Here is an 18,804-nt window from a genome sequence, read left to right as displayed (position 1 = left end):
CAGGGCATCCCTGGTGAAGGTTGTCTGAGTACCTAGAGCCTGGAGAACAGGGAACCAGATCAGCTCCCTGGCTGGGGGCTGGGTGTGAGTGGAAGAGAGAAGGACAGAGACGTCTGATCATGTGGACATCTCGGGGGCAAATTGGGACGAGAACCCTCGTCTGAAAGTCTGAGATCAGGGTGCCAGCTTGGGCAGATCCTGGTGAGGGCTCTCCTCTGTCTTCTCATTGTGTCCTCAGGTGGCAGAGAGCAGAGACAAGGGCTCCAACAAGGGCACTAATCCCATCCCAGGGCCCCACCCAAATGACCTCATCTAATCCTAGTTACCTCCCAAAGGCCCATCTCCTACTACCTTCACCTTAGCGGGTGGCGTTTCAACATATGAAGTCAGACCCTAACGCTGAGTTCTTCTAGGCTGTGAGCTTTGAGATCACAGGTGGATGAGAGAACATGCAGTTTCATGAAAAGACTAAGACATTCAGACTTAGCTGACTCCGCCTAGAACTCTGGATCTTTATTTTACAAAATGAATGACCATAGGCAGCCCTTTGCTTCAGGGAGCATCAATCTCCCCACCTGTAACCTAACAAAGAGGCTTTTGATGATCCCCTGGAGTGGTTGCCACTAAAATTTTTTTTTTAATGTTTATTTATTCTTGAGAGAGAGACACAGAGAGAGAGAGCAGGGGAGGGACAGAGAGAGGGAGACACAGAATCCGAAGCAGCTCCAGGCTCCGAGCTGTCAGCACAGAGCCTGATGCAGGACTTGAACGCACAAACCGTGAGATCATGACCCGAGCTGAAGTCAGACTCTTAACCAACTGAGCCACCCAGGCACCCTTTGCTGAGAATCTTCGATAGTGCCTAGGCTTTGGGAAGACATCGGTTCCATATTTCAGAAACTAAAACTCATGAAAGGAAAACTCTAAATGAAACCTTATTAGCAAGTTAGAGAAATATTGTCGTATTAGGACAGATAGGTCAGCGTATTTGGATTTCTTCCGGAAATTTGGGGGGATCAGGTTTATTGCCGATGCTGAAATTAGAAAGGATTTTTTGAAAATTCTGTTCTTTGAGTAAATTTTTAAATCTCATCGAGTTTTCTTGCATTCTTTAAGGTTATAGATTTATTCATTGTCAATGTGTTTCTCTCTTTTTTTAAGTTTCTTTATTTCTCTTGAGAGAGACAGAGACAGTGCCAGCAGGGGGAGGGGCAGAGGGAGAGGGAGAATCCCAAGCAGGCTCCACACTGTCAGCACAGAACCCGATGCGGGGCTCAGACCCACGAACCGTGGGATCAAGGCCTGAGTGAGATCGTGACCTGAGCTGAAGTTGGACACTTAACCAACGGAGCCACCCAGGCACCTCTGTCCATTTGCTTCTTAGAACGGGCTTCTAATGGTTTGTTGAGAATACTGAATGAGATTTTATGTATTTAACACGCAAGATTATATATACAGTGCAATATATAATATTGTATATGTAAATACCATACTTTATATGTAACCGTGCTTTGAAAACATTAACATTAATTTGTTAGGCAAATGGTGCACGGTGGGGCTCCCCACACAAAACTGTACTTTTTCTGATATAAAGTCTAGAACGTTGAGCAAAACAGGAAAAGGGAGACACCCACAGCCTGGCGATCAAATCTGCCTCTGATCGATTACTTTCCTCCCTCTTCCAGCATCCTTGTTCCCCCACCCCCCGGCCTCTGAGTCAGCAGAACCCTGAGAAGAGATTCCACCTTTCTCAACACTGCCGGCTCTATTTCGGGGCACTGTTCAAAGCCATCGGCGTATTTAACAGCAGCCTGAGCAACAGCCAGCCCCCCGAGATCTTCATCGCGCAGAGCAAGCTGGTCATCATGGTGGGACAGAAGCTGGTGGATACGCTGTGCCAGGAGACCCAGGAGAGGGACATGCGCAATGAGATCCTCTGTGGCAGCAGCCACCTTTGCAGCCTGCTCAAGAACCTCGCGCTGGCCACCAAGCACGCCGTGCTCAAGTACCCCAGCCCGGCAGCCCTGGGGCACCTCCAGGCCGAGGCCCAGAAGCTGGAACAACACACTCGGCAATTCAGGGGGGCGCTGGAATGAGCCTCCTTCCCCCGCCTTCTCCCTGTTCACCTCTTAGCTTCAACTTGCCAGTCCCCAGCCGTGCAACTGTGTCCTATGCGAAAAGCCAGCCCGGGGCCACAGCAACGGGCAGAAACAGCCACGGTGGCCAAAGCCGGTATTGCCAAGGGACCAAGCTACCCCAGGACATTGACTTATCCCATAGAGAGCCAGGTATTAAGTAAGGACCTCGCTAAGGTTTTAGCACAGCATGTGGGGTCGGCGTACCAAGTGACATGGTAGAAACCAATTTTATGTTGGTTGAATGCACGCCTGTCTTAAATTCACTCATTCAACACTTATTTATTGGGCATGTACTATATGTCAGATTCTAGGTGCTGGGCCTATAGCAGTGGATCAGAGCCCTTGACCTCAGGGAGTTTACAATCCAGTGGGGAGAGGGACAAATGATGGAGAGATACATATACAACGTATCAGATGCTAGGGTGAAAGTCAAGGAGGAGGGACTTGTTTTCAGATGATCAATTCCTATTGCGACCGTTAGCAAGTGTTCTGTTTTTCATTTTGGACTGACTTAATTCTGTGAGATTTGGTACAAATTATGTATCTGCCTCTTACACTCTGTACATATTTGCTGTTTTATCTTAATCAAGTTAAAGACGCATGTTCTGTTTCCAACATAACACGTTCTGTTGGGTTCCTTGTTAATTTATTTTGTGTATCACAGATTCTGTGTCGGTAAATTCAGCATGCCCAATCAGAAAAGGCCGATGCTTCAACAGTCTCAAATCTGTCACCGTTTATAACGTTACGTAAATATAATCGTGACTCAAAACATCCTTCGTAGCAATCCTTTCCTTGGAAGAGTCGTTGATCCGTATCACCCGGGTTCTGGGGCCGAAGCAAAGCCTCCGATATTGACTCGTCTTACTCAAATGCTTCTCCCGGACGTGTGCAAGGAGACGCAGTAGAGGCCAAGTGCTCATGCGCAAGGCTAGCACGGAAAAGGCAAAGCCGTCCCTCGTGGTGGTGCAGGCAGGAGGTATGGTGTGGACAGGACACCGACTGCCGGGCACGGGTCTGAAGGTGGTGCAGGAAGCGCCTCTCGAATCAAACCACCTCCTTTTCCGCTCCTTGCAGCTGGGACTTCAGCTCCTGTTGCTATGGTTACAGCATCCCCTCCACACACCTCAGCCACTAAACGCCTTCTGCATTTCGGGCTGCAAGTGACCCGAAGTGTCACCAGATCCAGGCTCTTCGCCCGGTCGGCACTTCTAGATTGTTGACTGCTAGAAGGCTGGTTATTTTCACCGAGTTACTCTTAGGGTCCCTAAAGGAGGACCGCGTCTTTTGTGGGGCTGGCTTGGTTCTCTCCGCCAGAACAGGGAGGCCCCGTTCTTTGAACAGCCGTGATCGGTATCAGTTAGAACTTCTGTTGGAAGCGATCAAAAACCATATCCAATCTTTCTTAAGCAACAGAGGAAATTTGTTGACTCAAGTATCTTAAAATAGCCCAGGGGCAGCCTGGCGTTAAGGCCGGCTGGTGTGGGTGCCCAGTTTCTCAGTCCCGCTTGCTCTGTGTTAACACTCATGATTGCAAGGCGGCTGCCCCAGGTTATATCCTTGGTTTGTAGCCAAAGGAGAAGAAAATGGTTTGATTCTGCTTGGGCTGGCTTAGAGCAAGTGCCTGCCCCTGAAAGCCCACGACAAGCAGGGCATGTAATACCCAGGTTGACCTAGACGGGATTCACCCACATGCACACACACACACACACACACAGTCCCATGTGTCTGGAGAGAGGGAGAAGAATGGCCCTCCCAACAACTATCACGTGTCTGAGATCCCCCTGCTTTAAATCAACAAGTGAGCCTGCCGGTTTCATAGATGCTGAGAGAAGACACAGACGCTGGCATCAGAGGGTATGTGTGGGGTCCCCAAGATCACCCCTAGGTCCAATGATTCGCTAGGAGGAATCCCAAGACAGCATTATGTTCGCGGTCGTGGCTATGATTCATTGCAGTGAACGGGGCCAGCAAAGGGAAAGGCTCAGAGAGTGAGGTACAAAGGACACCAGGCTCAAGTGGCCAACAGTCCTGTCCCCGTGGTCACACGGGACACTTCTAATTCCCCCAGCAACAAGTTGTGACAACACACGTGCGATGTTCCCAGCCAGGGAAGCTCGTGAGAGCCTCACGCCCGGGGTTCCTATGGTCGGAAGCCTCTCCAGAGCATTTTCCCTAACTCCAGGCTCCCAGAAGGAGAGCACGTAGCCAGCACGAGTGACACTCGTTGTATGAACAGCTTAGGCAGACTGACCCGTTCTTATCAACCCTGGGGATGCTGGGAACCCTCCCCAAATGCCAGCTTTTATAAGCAACCAAAGGCCAACCTCATGAGCCAGCCTTCTAAGGACACTATTCAGGCGAGCTATGTCACAGAGACAAAGGAGTTTCCTCACAGCATCGCAAGCATTGCTTCACCTTTCCTTCTTTCCACCTGACCCCAAGTCCCAGGGCAAAGCAAAGGAGGGCACAGGTGATGCTGTGCGCACTGGGGGCTTGTGTCAAAGCCAAAGAACTCTGAGCGTAGGCGACCCCGGTCTTTTATAATGGCCTCTGTGCAGACCTGGCCAAGTTTTGCCTCAGAGGGAAGCATGACCTTTACTGGGCAGCAAACAGAGCTCTCTTTCTGCTCCAGAGGGAGACATCACCTCTCTCTTCCAAGGGTGTTTGCTGAAAACAACCTAGAAGAGGTAATCCAGAACAAAATGCCGTCAGTGCCTCTGCCCAGAGGACATACAGAAATGCGAGAGACCCTGGAGAGTTGCGTCCCAACAGGGGCCCCGACCCAAGTCAGGAATGTTGTTGCAAGAAGGAGGGGCGGCTGCGGGGAGGCACCCATGGGTGTTCACGCCAGCGGGCAAGATGATTTTCGCACAATAGTAATGACAGCAGTACATATTGAATAAGTGATTACTACCTTCCAGACCCTGTTCTAACGCTTTAGATGTTTTAACTCATTCGGTCCTTCATAAGTGAGAGGCTCTAACAGGTAATCAACAGACCTCCATTGCTTTCAGAACACTACAGACGTAGGTAGGCAGACAGGTAGAGAAACATATGTGGTTGGGGCACCCGGGGGGCTCAGTCGGTTGAGCATCTGACTCTTGATTTCAGCTCAGGTCATGATCCCAGGGTCATGGGATCGAGCCCCACGTTGGGCTCAGGGCTGAGCATGGGGTCTCCTTGTGATTCACTCTCTCTCTCTCTCTCTCTCTCTCTCTCTCAAATAATAAATAAATAAATAAAAATTTAAATTTAAATATATCTGGAGACATATTTGTCTCTCTCTATATTTTTGTACATATTTGTGTGTGTATATATATATTTGAGATGAGTTCAAACCAAGTTCAACTTTGTTGACAAAGTACAAAACCATTGGCTTTAAAACAATTGAAAACTGCTGCTGTTAGCTAAATGTGTTTCCTTCCCTTTTTTTTTTTTTTTTGAAAGAGAGCAGTTATGGGATGAGTTTCCACTAATTCAATAGGACCATTACTTCTGAAAAACATTTAAAAGTAGAATAGTATCAGTTGTTGTTGTGTGTGTGTGTGTGTGTTTTTTTTTTTTACCTTCAGCAACGTTTTGCTGAGTAGTTTTCTTTAATGCCCAGAACTCTGTACTGCTTCCTTTCAAGGTAGGAAGAGGAAATAGTGGCTGGTGTGGTGGTGCCCGTGGTGATAGCAACTTGACCTCAATTAAGTTAAATTTCATCAGGGGGATGGAAGTGACGAGGAACCCAGTTAAGAGATCTTCCAGTGTGACAAGCGCTGGCGAGCTGTGTTTCTGGTTTGGGGGCAACTATCTTTTTTATATATACACACAAAACAGCTTTTAAAAATTTTATATTCTCCCCCAATATGCATCCAGCTCTCCCAACGCTTCCCATGTGCAAAAGTCTCCCGTTTAGGGTAGGCTGATTTGCCAATGCCTTTTTCCTTTCATTCATTCGTGGGACAAATATTTACGGAGTATCTCCCCTTTATCAGGCCTCTGCTGAGCACCAGAGGTGTTGCAGGGGACAAAACAAAGGTTCTGCATCGTGCAGCCTTCCTTCCAGCTGAAAGGGGGGGCGGCAGGAAACCAGGGCGAGAAGAGGTGAGGTGAGTGAGGCATTCTCCTTGAATGCAAAATGTAAAGGGGCACCCGAAAACCTAGCAACCAAGATACATTTTATTTTGATGCAATATTTAAACAATCATAATCAATGCAAAAAAAAAAAAATCCACGGCACACAAGATGTCAAAATTTAAATTTATAATATGATGCCAGGGGTGGTAGGTGCCATGATGAAATTAAATCAAGGTGGGGGTAGTGGTCAGAGGAGAAGCTCGGAGGAGGGCCACTTTATTTTACTTGAACCCTCCTTCGGACATCCTCTTAAGTGTAACCTTGAATGATGTGGCTGTAAAAGTCTTAAAGAACCGTAACACATATTTGTTGGTTTTTCATGCCAACTCTCAAAATGAGTCACTTTGCCTGTCAGCCTTGTCCAGACAGAATTTTATTTATTTGTATTTGTATTTTTTTTTATTGAGAGAGAAGGAGGGAGAGAGAGGGAGAGAATCTTAAGCAGGTTCTATGCTCAGCACAAAACCCGACGTGGGGCTCGCTCCCACAACCCTGGGATCACGACCTGAGCCGAAATCGAGAGTCAGACATTCAGACTAAGCCACCCAGGTGCCCCCAGACAGAATTTCAAACTACAGCGCAGGGGGAGAGCTCACAGGAAATCAAACCCTCAACGGTTCAGAAGACTAAAACATTTGGAAACAATTGCAACAGGCAGTAGGAACATTTAAACTACTTGTTCTTGGCCGGGGCCTCAGGGGCTGGTGAATGAGCTACATTTTCGTATTAACTGCAGCAATATTTTCTATGCACGACCGGATATTTTTCCACGGGGAGTGAGTCCAGACTTTTTCTCAAATTCTCCAGTGGGTCCAAACACCCTTTTGGGATTAAGAAATACTGGTTTTGCTAGGGGCTCATGGTTTTCTTTCTGTTGGTTTCATCCATCTCCGGCCCTTCACATCCACAGCCAGGCTGGGGCAAAGCTGTCGTCAAAGATCCTCACAAGGGAGTATCCTGTGTCAGTTCGTTCAGCAAAGGCAGTGGAAGGTAACAGCAGGTGATGGCTCCAGTGTGTCTAATGTGGCTCAAGCAAAATGGCACAAAGCGCGTGAAACACCGAGTGAGGTACCTGATACTTAGCCGGCTCTAAACACAAATGAGTTGCTACCGCTGATATTAACTATATAAAAGCTTAAGCTGTGTATTTTCGGTAGCACAGCGTAGCCTAATAGCCAATACTCTAAATGAGGAAACCAAGGAGGAAGAGAAAAAAGAATCCAGCTGCCTGAGTTTCAACGGCCCACCCAGTGGTCACTGCTTTGCTGGGTGTCACGGTAGCTTTGGGGGAGAGGTTAAGGAACATGGCATTTGTAGTTCCATGGGCCTCACTTGAGAAGGCCTCTCATCTTGAACTCCTGTTACTCACCTGCCGTGTGCCCCTGAGCCAAGACACCTTGCACAGCTCAGTCTCAGGTTTGTCATTCGGAAAATGGAAGGCGCTGTACCCCCTGCCTCCTAAGTTACAAAGACAGAGGAAACCGTGCCTCCCAATCTCCCGGTCCGCCGCCATGGTTAAATGCAGAGCAGGTATTTTTATTTTCACTTCTCCAAATGAGCTAGGGGAGGGGCAGACTCTGTTGCCAGAAAAGAGCACTGGTTTGAGAGTCTGTCTAAAGATCTTTGGGTTTATGCTATTCCGTCCCTGATTTTCCATCCTTTGGGGGAGAAAAGTAATCTTGGAACCCAGTCCCAGCTCTCCCTCCTACCAGCTGTGGGACCTTGGGCGAGTCCTTTGATCTTTCCAGGACTTCTATTTCTGTACTTGTAAGCTTTCCAGGCCTCTATTTCTGTACTTGTAAATGGATTCCCCTAGTACCTAGCAGTTTTAGGGCCTGCCCAAACTGGACTTATCACCCTCGCTGAACGTGTCTGTACTTCCTTTGGTCTTATTGTGGAAATACATACTGAGCGAGCCAAAGGTTCTTCCAGGCACCGAGGCTACGATGGGGACTAAAACAAAGTCCCCACGCTCACAGTTTACAATTCCTGTGATTGGCATAAAAATAAATCATAAGGCAATGAGAGACCAACGGATTAAAAGGTTTATTTTCTTTAAATTCCCATCAATTGCAGTCACAGAGAATCCAATGTTACAGTCCTTGAAGTTTTCATATCCACGTTTTCTGTTCCCAACTGGGGAATATTTTCAGGGTTGTTTGTTTGTTTATGTCTCACTGTGGTCAGCAAGGTAACATCCAATCGTATAGGTCCACCTTACTCGCTGTGGTTAGACTTTCCCCTAATATTTACCATAATTAAAGGAAAAACTAGAAAGAGAGTCAAGAGCCTGAAAGCAGACAGTCATGGATTTTAGCCGGGGTTTTGCAAGAGATTTGGCCTCTCATTATGGACCTAATACAACCTATCTCTTGGAAAAGGCAAGCAAACATCAGCGTAGCCTTGATAGAGCTGCCTCTGTTCACTACACCTGCTTTTTAATAAATTAAGGGGGGCTGTGGATCGGATACATTCCTGCACCAACTCTGCAACATTTCATCTATAGACGGTCCACACGGCAGTATGAAAGTTGCAGGCCTAGAGAATCTTACTCCCCCAGAACCTCCTAGAACACCACTTCACGGGATTTGTTGAGAGTGTTAAAGTCACGGTGGCGCTCAGTTACAAGTTCTCCTTTGCACACGTGATGGTTCTCTGACACAACGGATGTCATTCACATGCATCATTAATTGCGTTAATAAAATGCGCCCCTTTCCCTCCAGGCGCTCCCATTCCGGGGATGTGCCAGACCCACAGTCAGACGTGCTGGGGTGGGTCGGGGCCCGAGAACCGGGGATGCTCCTGAGTCACCCCCGCTCCCGAGCCGCGGCGAGCGACCGCCACAGGGCGGCAGAAATCCAGCGCCCACCGGGAGGAGGGAGGGACGCCCCGCCAGCCCCTCGGCGCGCAAGGCTTCGCGCGCGCTCCGGCAGGCCGGGCCGCGGGGCCTCGCCCACCGCCTAGCGACGCTCGCCATGGCAACCGGGGCTTGGCAACGGATCCGCCCCACTGCGTGGCGGCGGGCGTAGCGCGTCATCCAGGCGCGCCGGAAGTGACCGCGGCGGTCGCCGGGAACTCCCGGAAGTGGTCGCTCCTGGGGATTCTGACTCCGGGTCTGCGATGGGTTGCGACGGAGGAACCATCCCCAAGAGACACGAACTGGTGAAGGGGCCGAAGAAGGTTGAGAAGGTCAGCGACGTGGGCCCGGTGGGGGCCGGGGGTGTGGGGTCCCCAGGGAGCGAGGGGGAGGTGGGGGTGGTGTGAGCCAGCGGGGCTCCTGACGCTGCCGTGCTCTTTTGGAGAACTCAGAATTACCGACAGTATTAATATCAGACCTTTATTGAGTGCTTGCTTTTGCCGTTCACCTGGGGGTACGCTTTATATGGGGTAGCTCGTACAGTTCTTACTGTCATTATCCTCGCTCTTCGGACCTAGAAATTGAGGGCCGGGAGGACAAAGTTACCCCTCTAGTTAAGTGCCAGGGCCAGGATTTAAAGCCCGTCTGCCGTTAGTTAGTAACAAGGATACGGGTGGCTGCTGTTGGTTGAGTTTTGTACACACCAACTTCCTTTTCTCCGGGAATTCTTCCCAAAGGTTCCCTTATCCACACGAGAGCAGGCCCTTCTCCTAAAAAGCTATCTTACCACTCTGTGCACTGCCTTCGTGGTTGATTAAGGTCCGTCACAGAGAAAGGTAAGCTCCCTGTGGCAGAGGCTTTGCCTTTTCCCCCTCTACAACTAGCACAGTTCCTGGCACAGTAAATATGGTGAGTACCCAATGAATGAGCGGGTAGTTGTTAATTCCCATAGGTAACTGAGAACATTGTATATAATTTCCATGCTGCTAACACGAAAACTGAGTCAGTAACATGACCAAGATCACACAACTGATAGCTAATGAAGCCGGGATTTCCAACCATTTTTGCAGGAATTCAAAGGTAGCATTAGTAATTACTTTTTTTTTTATGCTTTATTTATTTATTTTTTAATAATTTACGCCTGTCATGGGGCACCAACCCATGACATCAAGATCGAGAGTCACATGCTCTACCGACTAAGCCAGGCGCCCCGAAGCATTAGTAATTGCTTTTTAATAACAGAAGGCGCCCCGAAGTGTTAGTAATTCCTTTTTAATAACAGAAGGCATGTAAAGCACCCAGTTTAGTGCCCGGCACACGTGGGTGCTCCATGTATTCTCCATTCAGCAGCTGGAGAAAGCTTTTTGAAAGGTAAATCTCATATATCACCCCTCTGTTTAAAACCGCCCAGCAGCTTTTTGTCATATTCAGAAGAAAATCCCACCAGGTCTTGTGTGATCAGATGCCTTGTCTCTCTCACCCCTCATCTTCTACCCACCCCCCCTCCAGGTCTTTCGTTCTGTTTCAGCGACACAGACCTTTGTTCTTCAGCCTGGAGTAGAATGTCCACAACCTGATACATCGTTCACCGAGATATCATTCACCTCTGTTACTTCGTTCAGTTCTTTCCTCAAATGTCATTTCAGTCCACTGTTGCAAAATACATTCCCTCTCTATCCTCTTCTGCTGCTTTGTTTTTCTCTATGGTATTTAATCACAGTTTTTATTTGTTTATTGTCTGTCTTTCTCTTATGTGAACAGAGACCTTGTGTGTCTTACCTCTGCCACACAGTCAACACCTGGTAGATAAGTGTTGGATGCAAGAATGAATGAGCACTCAAGAGATTGGAGGCGCCCTCTGATCACACCTACATGTGCATAGGCTAATGCTGGAGAGTCGACGTTCATAAGAGCTTTGCCAGAAAAGCATGCAGCTGGTTTTGTTAACTCATGGCCAGGGCTGAAGAGGAGCACCTTAATGAAAAGCTCGGCAGGGTGTCAGAAGGGGACAGAAAAGAAGAAAGGGTGATCGGAGACAGCCGGAGCGCTCAGGCAGGATAGATTTGTGTTATTCTTATTTGTTCAACAAATACTTTATTAAATGCTTGCCATGGGCACCATTCTAGGCCCTGGGGACACAGCAGGGAACAGAGTCCAGCCTTTGCATTGCTTACATTTCGGATAGATATATAGTAATTTAAAAAAAATTTTTTTTAATGTTTATTTATTTTGGGGGGCGGGGAGGGCAGAGAGAGAGAGACACAGAATCCGAAGCAGGCTCCAGGCTCTGAGCTGTCAGCACAGAGCTCGATGTGGGGCCTGAACCTATGAACCGACCGAGCCACCCAGGTGCCCCAGATATATAGTAATTTAATATTTTTGACTACTCATATGGTGTGTTTGGTCTGGAATTTAAGACCTTGCCCTGAAAAGAAGACAGACCTTGGAAAAAAAATGTTTTCAGAAGTTTTGGGGGGTTACCAATTTTTAGATCCCTGGGTAAAGATTAGTTTATGGCTTTTCTCCCTGCCCCCACCTCTCCCGATATTTTTTGAATCAGCTAAGGACTATGGGTAAAGAAGGTAAGGGATCCAGAAAGTAGATCCTGGACTTGAATGGCTTTTTTGCATCTGCAGACAATGTAGTAAATTGACCTCACTGGTGGCAGGTTTTCTCAGGGCTCAGCTACAGTGTGAATTTTGATAAAAGCTGTTTAAGCTGTCAAAGTGTGGCTCTTGGACCTGGGGTATAGATAGAATAACGGTTGCCATAATGCGGGTTTTATTTTTATTTTGTTCTGTTTGAAATAATAGGCAATAGAAAGTAGCGATTAGAAGCATGGTCTCTGGAGCTGGCCTGCTTGGGTTCTTAGCTCCTTCATCTGCTTGTTGTGTGACCTCGGACATGTAACCTAACCTCTTGGTACTCCCAATTCCTCAATAACAAAGTAAAAATACTAAGCTACAGGGTTTTTATGAGGGCTAAAAGATTAAGTCACAGAAACTGCTTAACATAGCGCTTGGCACACAGTAAACACTTAAGCAGTTGTTACTGTAGAAATTAAATTGAAGGGAATTTTTCCTCATTTTTGTCTTTTCCTATTTTGTCCCACTTATGCCATCCTATTATATTATTCAGGTTTGGCATTTTAGGAGGGGAAAAGAGAGGGACATGGAATATTATGTAGGTGAAATAGCATTTGAGGGCAATGGAAGGTCTTATGTTTGGGTTTTCATAATGTGGGTAAGGATTTGATATGCTCCCTAATGAACAGTGTTAAATTGGTGATTTTTATTAAGAATTCTGTAGCCTTTGGGCACCTGGGTGGCTCAGTTGGTTAAGTGTCCCACTTCACCTCAGGTCATGATCTCGCAGTCTATGAGTTCGAGCCCCGCATCGGGCTCTGTGCTGACAGCTCAGGGCCTGGGGCCTGCTTCGGATTCTGTCTCTCCCTCTCTCTCTACCCTTACCCCTCTCTCGCTCTTTCTCTCTCTCTCTCTCTCTCTCTCTCTCAAAAATAAACATTAAAAAATTTTTTTTAACTACATTAAAAGAATTCTGTAGTCTTTGTGCTGAACTTTAAAAAACAACAAACCTATTTTCTGAGTCCTGAGTCCTTATATTCTGCTAAAGCTTTGGAGCCTTTCCCATTGATAGAAATTAAGCAGTACTGCTTATTGTTTTCTATATGGCTTCTCTAACTTACTGTTAAGATACAAATTAGTATTTGGGCTAATACTGGCCAGGGCTGCCTGGCTGGCTCAGTTGAAAGAGTGTGTGACTCTTGATCTTGGGGTTGTGAGTTCGAGCCCCACATTGAGTGTAGAGATTACTACAAAGAATAAATAACTCAAAAGGATGCAAATGCTAATATTTATATGCAGCTTGCATAGGCAATTTAATTATTTGATGTGAATGTTTTGTTTTAGGTATCACATTTAGAGGGAACTTATTTGACATGGTGTTGATTACTTTGACTTTTTAAGTCCCAGCTTCGTGTGTTGCTATCTTTGATTTCAAAGACAAAAATCATCACATGTGGTAAAACTGAATTAGCCTTTATATGTAGAACTGTGGACCATATGTCTTTCGGAGGTGAAAGTTAATTGAAGGGATTTTTTTTTCCCCTTAGGTTGACAAAGATGCTGAACTAGTGGCCCAGTGGAACTATTGTACTTTAAGTCAGGAAATACTAAGGCGACCCATAGTTGCCTGTGAACTTGGCAGGTATGGTTCCTTTACTTAATTGAGATGAGTTTTTATTCAGTAATTTTTAAAAGAATTTCGGTGTGTAAGTACGGTTCTTGATTCATGAAATGTGAATCATCTCAAACAAATGTGTGAAGCCTAGGTTATCATTCCTTGTCTCTGACCATGTTTCCGCATTTTCCTGTTCAGTTTGATTTATTTAATTCATGATCTGAAAATTCAGGGGCCAGTAGGAGCTCCGTTAGAAACATAAATGCATGAAGGAGCCATGTGGGGCTGTAGGGAATGGTGGGGACTGGAGAAAACTGGAGAGTCCGTGTCCTGTCTGAAAGGGCAGCTGCTACCCATTTCCCGTCAGCTGTTGCTGTTCCAGAAAGTGGGCCCAGTGGTTCCAGAACCGGTGATTTTTGTTTTCCCCAGGGAAAGTTGAAAATGTGTACTTTTGTATTAAATTCCCATACTGTTCAGATCCCAATCAGTCCTCAGATTGCCAGGTTGCAACCCTTGGTTTAAACTACTTTCTTTCTCTGTATGCTGTGGAGATAGTTGAACCAGGATTTAATTTACTTTTTTAGCGATGCAAGCCATTTCTGTTATCCAGTGTAGATGACTTTGGATTGAGCTCAGTTGGGTTCTTCCTCCTTTGTGTGGCGGTTGATTGTTGCCACAGTGTTTGGACTGACCCTTATTGTTGCAGACTTTATAACAAAGATGCCGTCATTGAATTCCTTTTGGACAAATCTTCCGAAAAGGCTCTTGGGAAGGCAACATCTCACATTAAAAGCATCAAGGTAAGACAGGTGATTCTGAAGTGCTCCAGGGGTGTCAGTGGCTAAGATTTATTTTGTAGAATTCGTGCACATTATAGACTGAAGGCTGAGATTTGGAATTCCAGTCCCACCCAGCCATCTAATAAGAGTGTGATTTGGGGTAGGTCACTTAAAGCTCAAGCCAGAAATTCCCACACCTGGCCTTCCTGCATTATAAATCTGTTATGATGTAATATGTGCAAAAGAACTTTGAAAATTGTTAATGTGATGAATAAATGTTTGGAGACATCATTTTTGTATTTAAAGCTTGGCTACTTGAATTTTTTATTCAATTCTATAATTCTTATGGAACTAGAGACTTCTAGGTAGATCACTATGAAATCAGTGTAGTATTTCTTGCTACTTAGACATTCTGATTGGCAGTTAAAGTTCTTTCATAAAAATGGGAAAACAAGGGGGTACCTGGGTGGCTCAGCCAGTTAAGCATCCGACTTCAGCTCAGGTCATGATCTCATGGTTCATGGGTTCGAGCCCCGCATCGGGCTCTGTGCTGACAGCTCAGAGCCTGGAGCCTATTTCAGATTATGTGTCTCCCTCTCTCTCTGCCCCTCCCCCACTCGCGCTCTGTCTCTCTCTGTCTCAAAAATAAACAAACATTAAAAAAAGGTTTTTTTTAAATGGAAAAACAAGTTTTTAAGTAAAGGAAGTTGGTTGAGAGGACAAAATCTTTCAAATCTGGTCGATGGGAGAAAAATCAGAAAAGTGGCAGAGAACTTGGGGACCATCAAGCTTGTCAAACACTTCATCCCACAGGTGGGAATTCTCACTATCCATGACTTTTTGAGGCCACACAATGAATGACACATTTAACCCAGAACCAGAATGCCTGACTCCCCATGTAAGGCTTCGGGTTTTTCTTTTCTTTTTCTTTTTAAAATTTTTATTATGATATTAGGTTTTTTGTTTGAATTCTTGCAATGATTACAGGATACAAGAACAGTTAATTTCAGGCAAATTAGTAATTCTGAGATGTAGCTAAAGTCATGCTTTAGAAATAGCCATGTTGATTTCTGTCACCTTTTATCTTGGGAAGAGAATTCATTCCTTAAAAGACCCATGGTAGCGTAGTGATCTTATTTGAATATGATGATCATTGAAATTAATTTATACAGTTCTATATTGAAAATAATATTCGAGGTACATGGTTGAACTTTTAATTTTAATGCAAAAAAGAAAACAATTCCAAGAAATCAGAACTGTAAAAGCAGAAGGATTCAGATAAAATGATGCAAATATGCCAGATTATCATTACTGTCATATACTGGTCCACACATACTTCGAGAACTTGAGGAGACACATGGCCGCATCAACCAGGAAGCCGACCCAAGGCACAGTGGCTTTCCTTTCAAGGCTCTCGGCTGCTGTCCGGAGTGCTGAAATCAAAATGGTGGGTTAAATGTCAGATGCTCAAGTGGAGCCATTAGATGACTCCTTGTGAAGGTGAATTTTTGAAAACCCGAATGGCCAGATCTTGGGATCTAGTAGTATTCTCTGGCTAATATTCTGCTTTGGATATTAGACCGTGGTCTCACAGATTTTACTGTCTGTTCAGTTATTAAATAAACATGGGCGGCCAGTAATATGGAACACCTCAGTGAGGATTCATCTGCAGGGAAGGAACGTGTTCCTTTCTGGATGAAACGGATACAGAGCTTTCTCTTAGTGGCGTAGTTTTTCACGTCCAAAGTTACTTTTCCCTAAATGTCAAAATAATTGTAAAGTAGAATTTAACTAATTCACTTGCCAGTCAGTGAATTGGAAAACTCGTTTCCTATCACAATTTGTGGTTTCAGTTTTTCTTCATATTATAAGTGACGGCCAAAGGAAAGTAGGAAGAAGAGGTTTGGACGGGAAAGGACTGTAATAACAATTTCTCTGCTGACTTCGGCGGCCGTTGAGGCTGAGGAGGATCCACTTATCAGATAAATTCTTAAAATATTGATGTTTTTTCGCAGAACGTGACAGAACTAAGGCTTTCTGATAATCCCGCCTGGGAAGGGGATAAAGGAAACACAAAGGGTGACAAACACGATGACCTCCAGCGGGCACGTTTCATCTGCCCCGTTGTGGGCTTGGAGATGAATGGCCGGCACAGGTCAGTGATGGATGTGGGGCAGCTGCTGGAGAGTCCGGTCAGACGGACGGGCACTGTTAGGGTTTGCGCTGTAGCTTTATGATCGCACAGACTGCTTAAAGCGTCCTTTGGTTTGGGGGTGCCTCGGAGGCAACAGAGCTGGCACAAGGCCGTGTTAATTCCCTGGCGGCCGTTTGTGACGTGGTGTCCAAGCGCACCCAGCTTCGGTGCCTGTGCCTTCTGTTCCTGAGAGGAGGAGAGCCGAGAGTAGGGAGGGATTTTTAAAATTCCTCATGCGACACGGGAGGTGCGTTATTTGGTCTTTTCCTCTGGGAGAGAAAGCAAAGGACAAATGTTGCCCACCAGACAACTTCCATTTCCTCATAACTGCCGAAAAACAGGCAGCGGAAAATCGTTTTACCGAATGTGTGGTCAGTCAGTCAGCTAAAGACCCAGCTGGTGATGGTAACTTGCTTTAAATTTGGAGCGAACAAATCCTCTGAGCAGAGCACCAGAAATCTTAAGGTTGACATTTGTGTAGCGAACGTAAGTGACCTGTGTACTTTTGCCTTAAAAAATATGAGTGTTGAATGGCTCAGTAGGTGCCTTTTTATAGGATGCCTCAGTGTGAGCCAAAGGTTTAACCTCTTTTCCCACCATTTAGAAATATCTTTAAAAGCTGGTAGTCCCAGTTGTCATCTGGAATCTTCTGCCTAACACATTACATGTGGAAGGTAGTAATTTTTGACCATTTTCATTCAGGAAATGGGGTTAGGCTGGGGGCAGAGGGGAGACGTAGCTCACCTAAGTAAAAACTTCCGTTGGTCTGTAAACAACCACATTGAACCTGGAGCATTCTGGCACCTTTGCACACTTCTGCTTAACAGACGTGTGTGCGCCATGCGGGGCAAACTGTGCCTGAGGGAGGAAGCACCGTGCTCCGAATTGGAATAACCTGTGGCTTTATGGATTTGGAGAGAAGGAAAATTTTCGGCCCAGGGAGCTTTTAAAGATGCTACTCTTCAGACAGTGTGAATTTAAATCCTTTAAGCCCCTCAGAGTTGACCATTTAGTGGTAACTGAGGTGGTGGATATGTTAATTGGCTTGATGGTGATCATTTCACAGTGTGTGTACGTATCAGATCAAGTTGTGCACCCTGAATGTATATAATTTGTGTTTGTCAATTATACCTAAATAGAGCTGAAAGAAGAATTAATCAATTAGTTAAAAAGCTAAAGTTCACTGTTAGGGTCAAGCAGGCAATATTCTGGGGAAGCCGACTCACCTACCTAAGCTTGTCCTACTTTTGTGTGTGTTTCTGCACATGGGTACATACACATTATCTCGAAGTGAAAGTCATAACATAAAGGTCAGCACCTCTGCCTAGTTCCTTCCTCGGTTTCCCTCACCCCCAAGGAAAACCCCCTGACCGTGGAGCAGTCCCTCCCATTCCCCAGCCCCTGGCCACCGCCAGTCTGCTGTCTGTCTGCATGGATTTGCCTCTTCTGGATACTGCCTATACATGGAATCATTCAGTGTTTGACCTTTTGTGTCTGGCTTCCCACTTTTTTTTTTTTTTTTTTTTTTTTTTTAAAGAAAACCATGGTTCACCCTGAAAGAGGAACTTAGCAGAAACAGACTCAACTCTGGGGTCTTGAGCAGGGGTTACCTATGGCTTTTGCTTCAACTGGTTTCCCTAGTTTTTCCCTTTCATCCCCTAGCTAATCTCTCTTTTCTCTTCCCAGTGAATTTGTGTGTTTTGGCTTTGCCCTCCTGCTATTAATAGGGCCTCCACACTAGAAAATTGATTTGGGGGTTACTTTGTACATTTATTAAATGTTATATAATAAAGATTCAAATATAGAGAAAAATAGAAATAAGTGACTGGTGTAATGAAAACATTGAGCCTTTGTTTAAAGAAAAGTAAACAAATTTAAATTACTAGTAGTTAGTAAGCATCCATAAAATAGAATTTTTTTTTTTTTTGTCGTAAACAACAGTAAGTGAATTTAGTATGGTTGTTGTTAATTGGGTTTTTGTTGAGGCAAGCTGCATCCACTCTAATCCCTAGGGAATTGGAGAGACCTTCTATTGAGGCATTTTTAGAGGAACAGGTAAAGTAAAATGTACACCTGATGATTTTTGCCCCTTTCCCCCAGTCCTCGCCTCCAGCGGCAGCATTCTTGACTGTTTGGAGTTTAATGCCCCCTGCAGACCCGCCCAGCACCAATGCACATACACCACACTTCCCTATGCCTCTGCCAGTAGAAATGTAAACGTGTTCAACACAGTGTACATATCGTAACCTCTTTTTTGTCCTACTTCTCTAATTTGAGTATGTTTTTATAGCCTTGCATACAGATTTACCTTACTCTTTTTATAGCTGTGTGAGTGTTCCAAACTTACGTACCCATTCCTCTGCTCACAAACATTTAGGTGCTTTCTTTTTCCTTGTTCCAAGCAGCGCTGTCCTACACAGCTTCATAAATACATATTTACGCATCCGTACCCTCGTGGGCAGGTTTTATAGGAGACATTCCGAAAGGTGATTCTTGTGCGGGACTCTG

At 45.6% G+C, this 18,804-nt stretch overlaps 3 protein-coding genes across 6 annotated transcripts in view; 2 read left to right on the top strand and 1 right to left on the bottom strand.

Moving 5' to 3' along the window:
* Nucleotides 1-2,910, top strand: part of CASS4 (Cas scaffold protein family member 4) — a 38,546-nt gene extending 35,636 nt beyond the window's left edge. The window contains exon 7 of the mRNA XM_007087055.3: nucleotides 1,686-2,910. Coding sequence (XP_007087117.2) covers nucleotides 1,686-2,096 — 411 coding nt within the window. The 3' untranslated portion in view covers nucleotides 2,097-2,910. The remainder of the gene's footprint in view (nucleotides 1-1,685) is intronic.
* Nucleotides 1-18,804, bottom strand: part of LOC102969770 (beta-1,3-galactosyl-O-glycosyl-glycoprotein beta-1,6-N-acetylglucosaminyltransferase 7) — a 78,401-nt gene that overhangs the window by 22,585 nt on the left and 37,012 nt on the right. The window contains exon 4 of one of the 4 annotated variants that reach the window (XM_042980106.1): nucleotides 9,544-9,697. The exons of 2 other annotated variants lie outside the window; for them this stretch is intronic. In XM_042980106.1, coding sequence (XP_042836040.1) covers nucleotides 9,645-9,697 — 53 coding nt within the window. In that variant the 3' untranslated portion in view covers nucleotides 9,544-9,644. Of the gene's footprint in view, nucleotides 1-9,543; nucleotides 9,698-15,302; nucleotides 15,536-18,804 lie in introns of those variants that run through there. One more of the 4 variants, XM_042980105.1, reaches the window with a different exon arrangement.
* Nucleotides 9,310-18,804, top strand: part of RTF2 (replication termination factor 2) — a 42,907-nt gene continuing 33,412 nt past the window's right edge. Inside the window, exons 1-4 of the mRNA XM_007087052.3 lie at nucleotides 9,310-9,455; nucleotides 13,256-13,350; nucleotides 14,030-14,123; nucleotides 16,118-16,257. Of these exons, the coding sequence (XP_007087114.1) occupies nucleotides 9,387-9,455; nucleotides 13,256-13,350; nucleotides 14,030-14,123; nucleotides 16,118-16,257 (398 nt within the window). The 5' untranslated portion in view covers nucleotides 9,310-9,386. The remainder of the gene's footprint in view (nucleotides 9,456-13,255; nucleotides 13,351-14,029; nucleotides 14,124-16,117; nucleotides 16,258-18,804) is intronic.

The sequence above is a fragment of the Panthera tigris genome, chromosome A3 (genome assembly GCF_018350195.1).
Source record: "Panthera tigris isolate Pti1 chromosome A3, P.tigris_Pti1_mat1.1, whole genome shotgun sequence".
Classification (NCBI taxonomy): domain Eukaryota; kingdom Metazoa; phylum Chordata; class Mammalia; order Carnivora; family Felidae; genus Panthera; species Panthera tigris.
The sequence above is the reverse complement of the archived record's forward strand: the minus strand, read 5'-3'. Positions and strand labels throughout refer to the sequence as shown.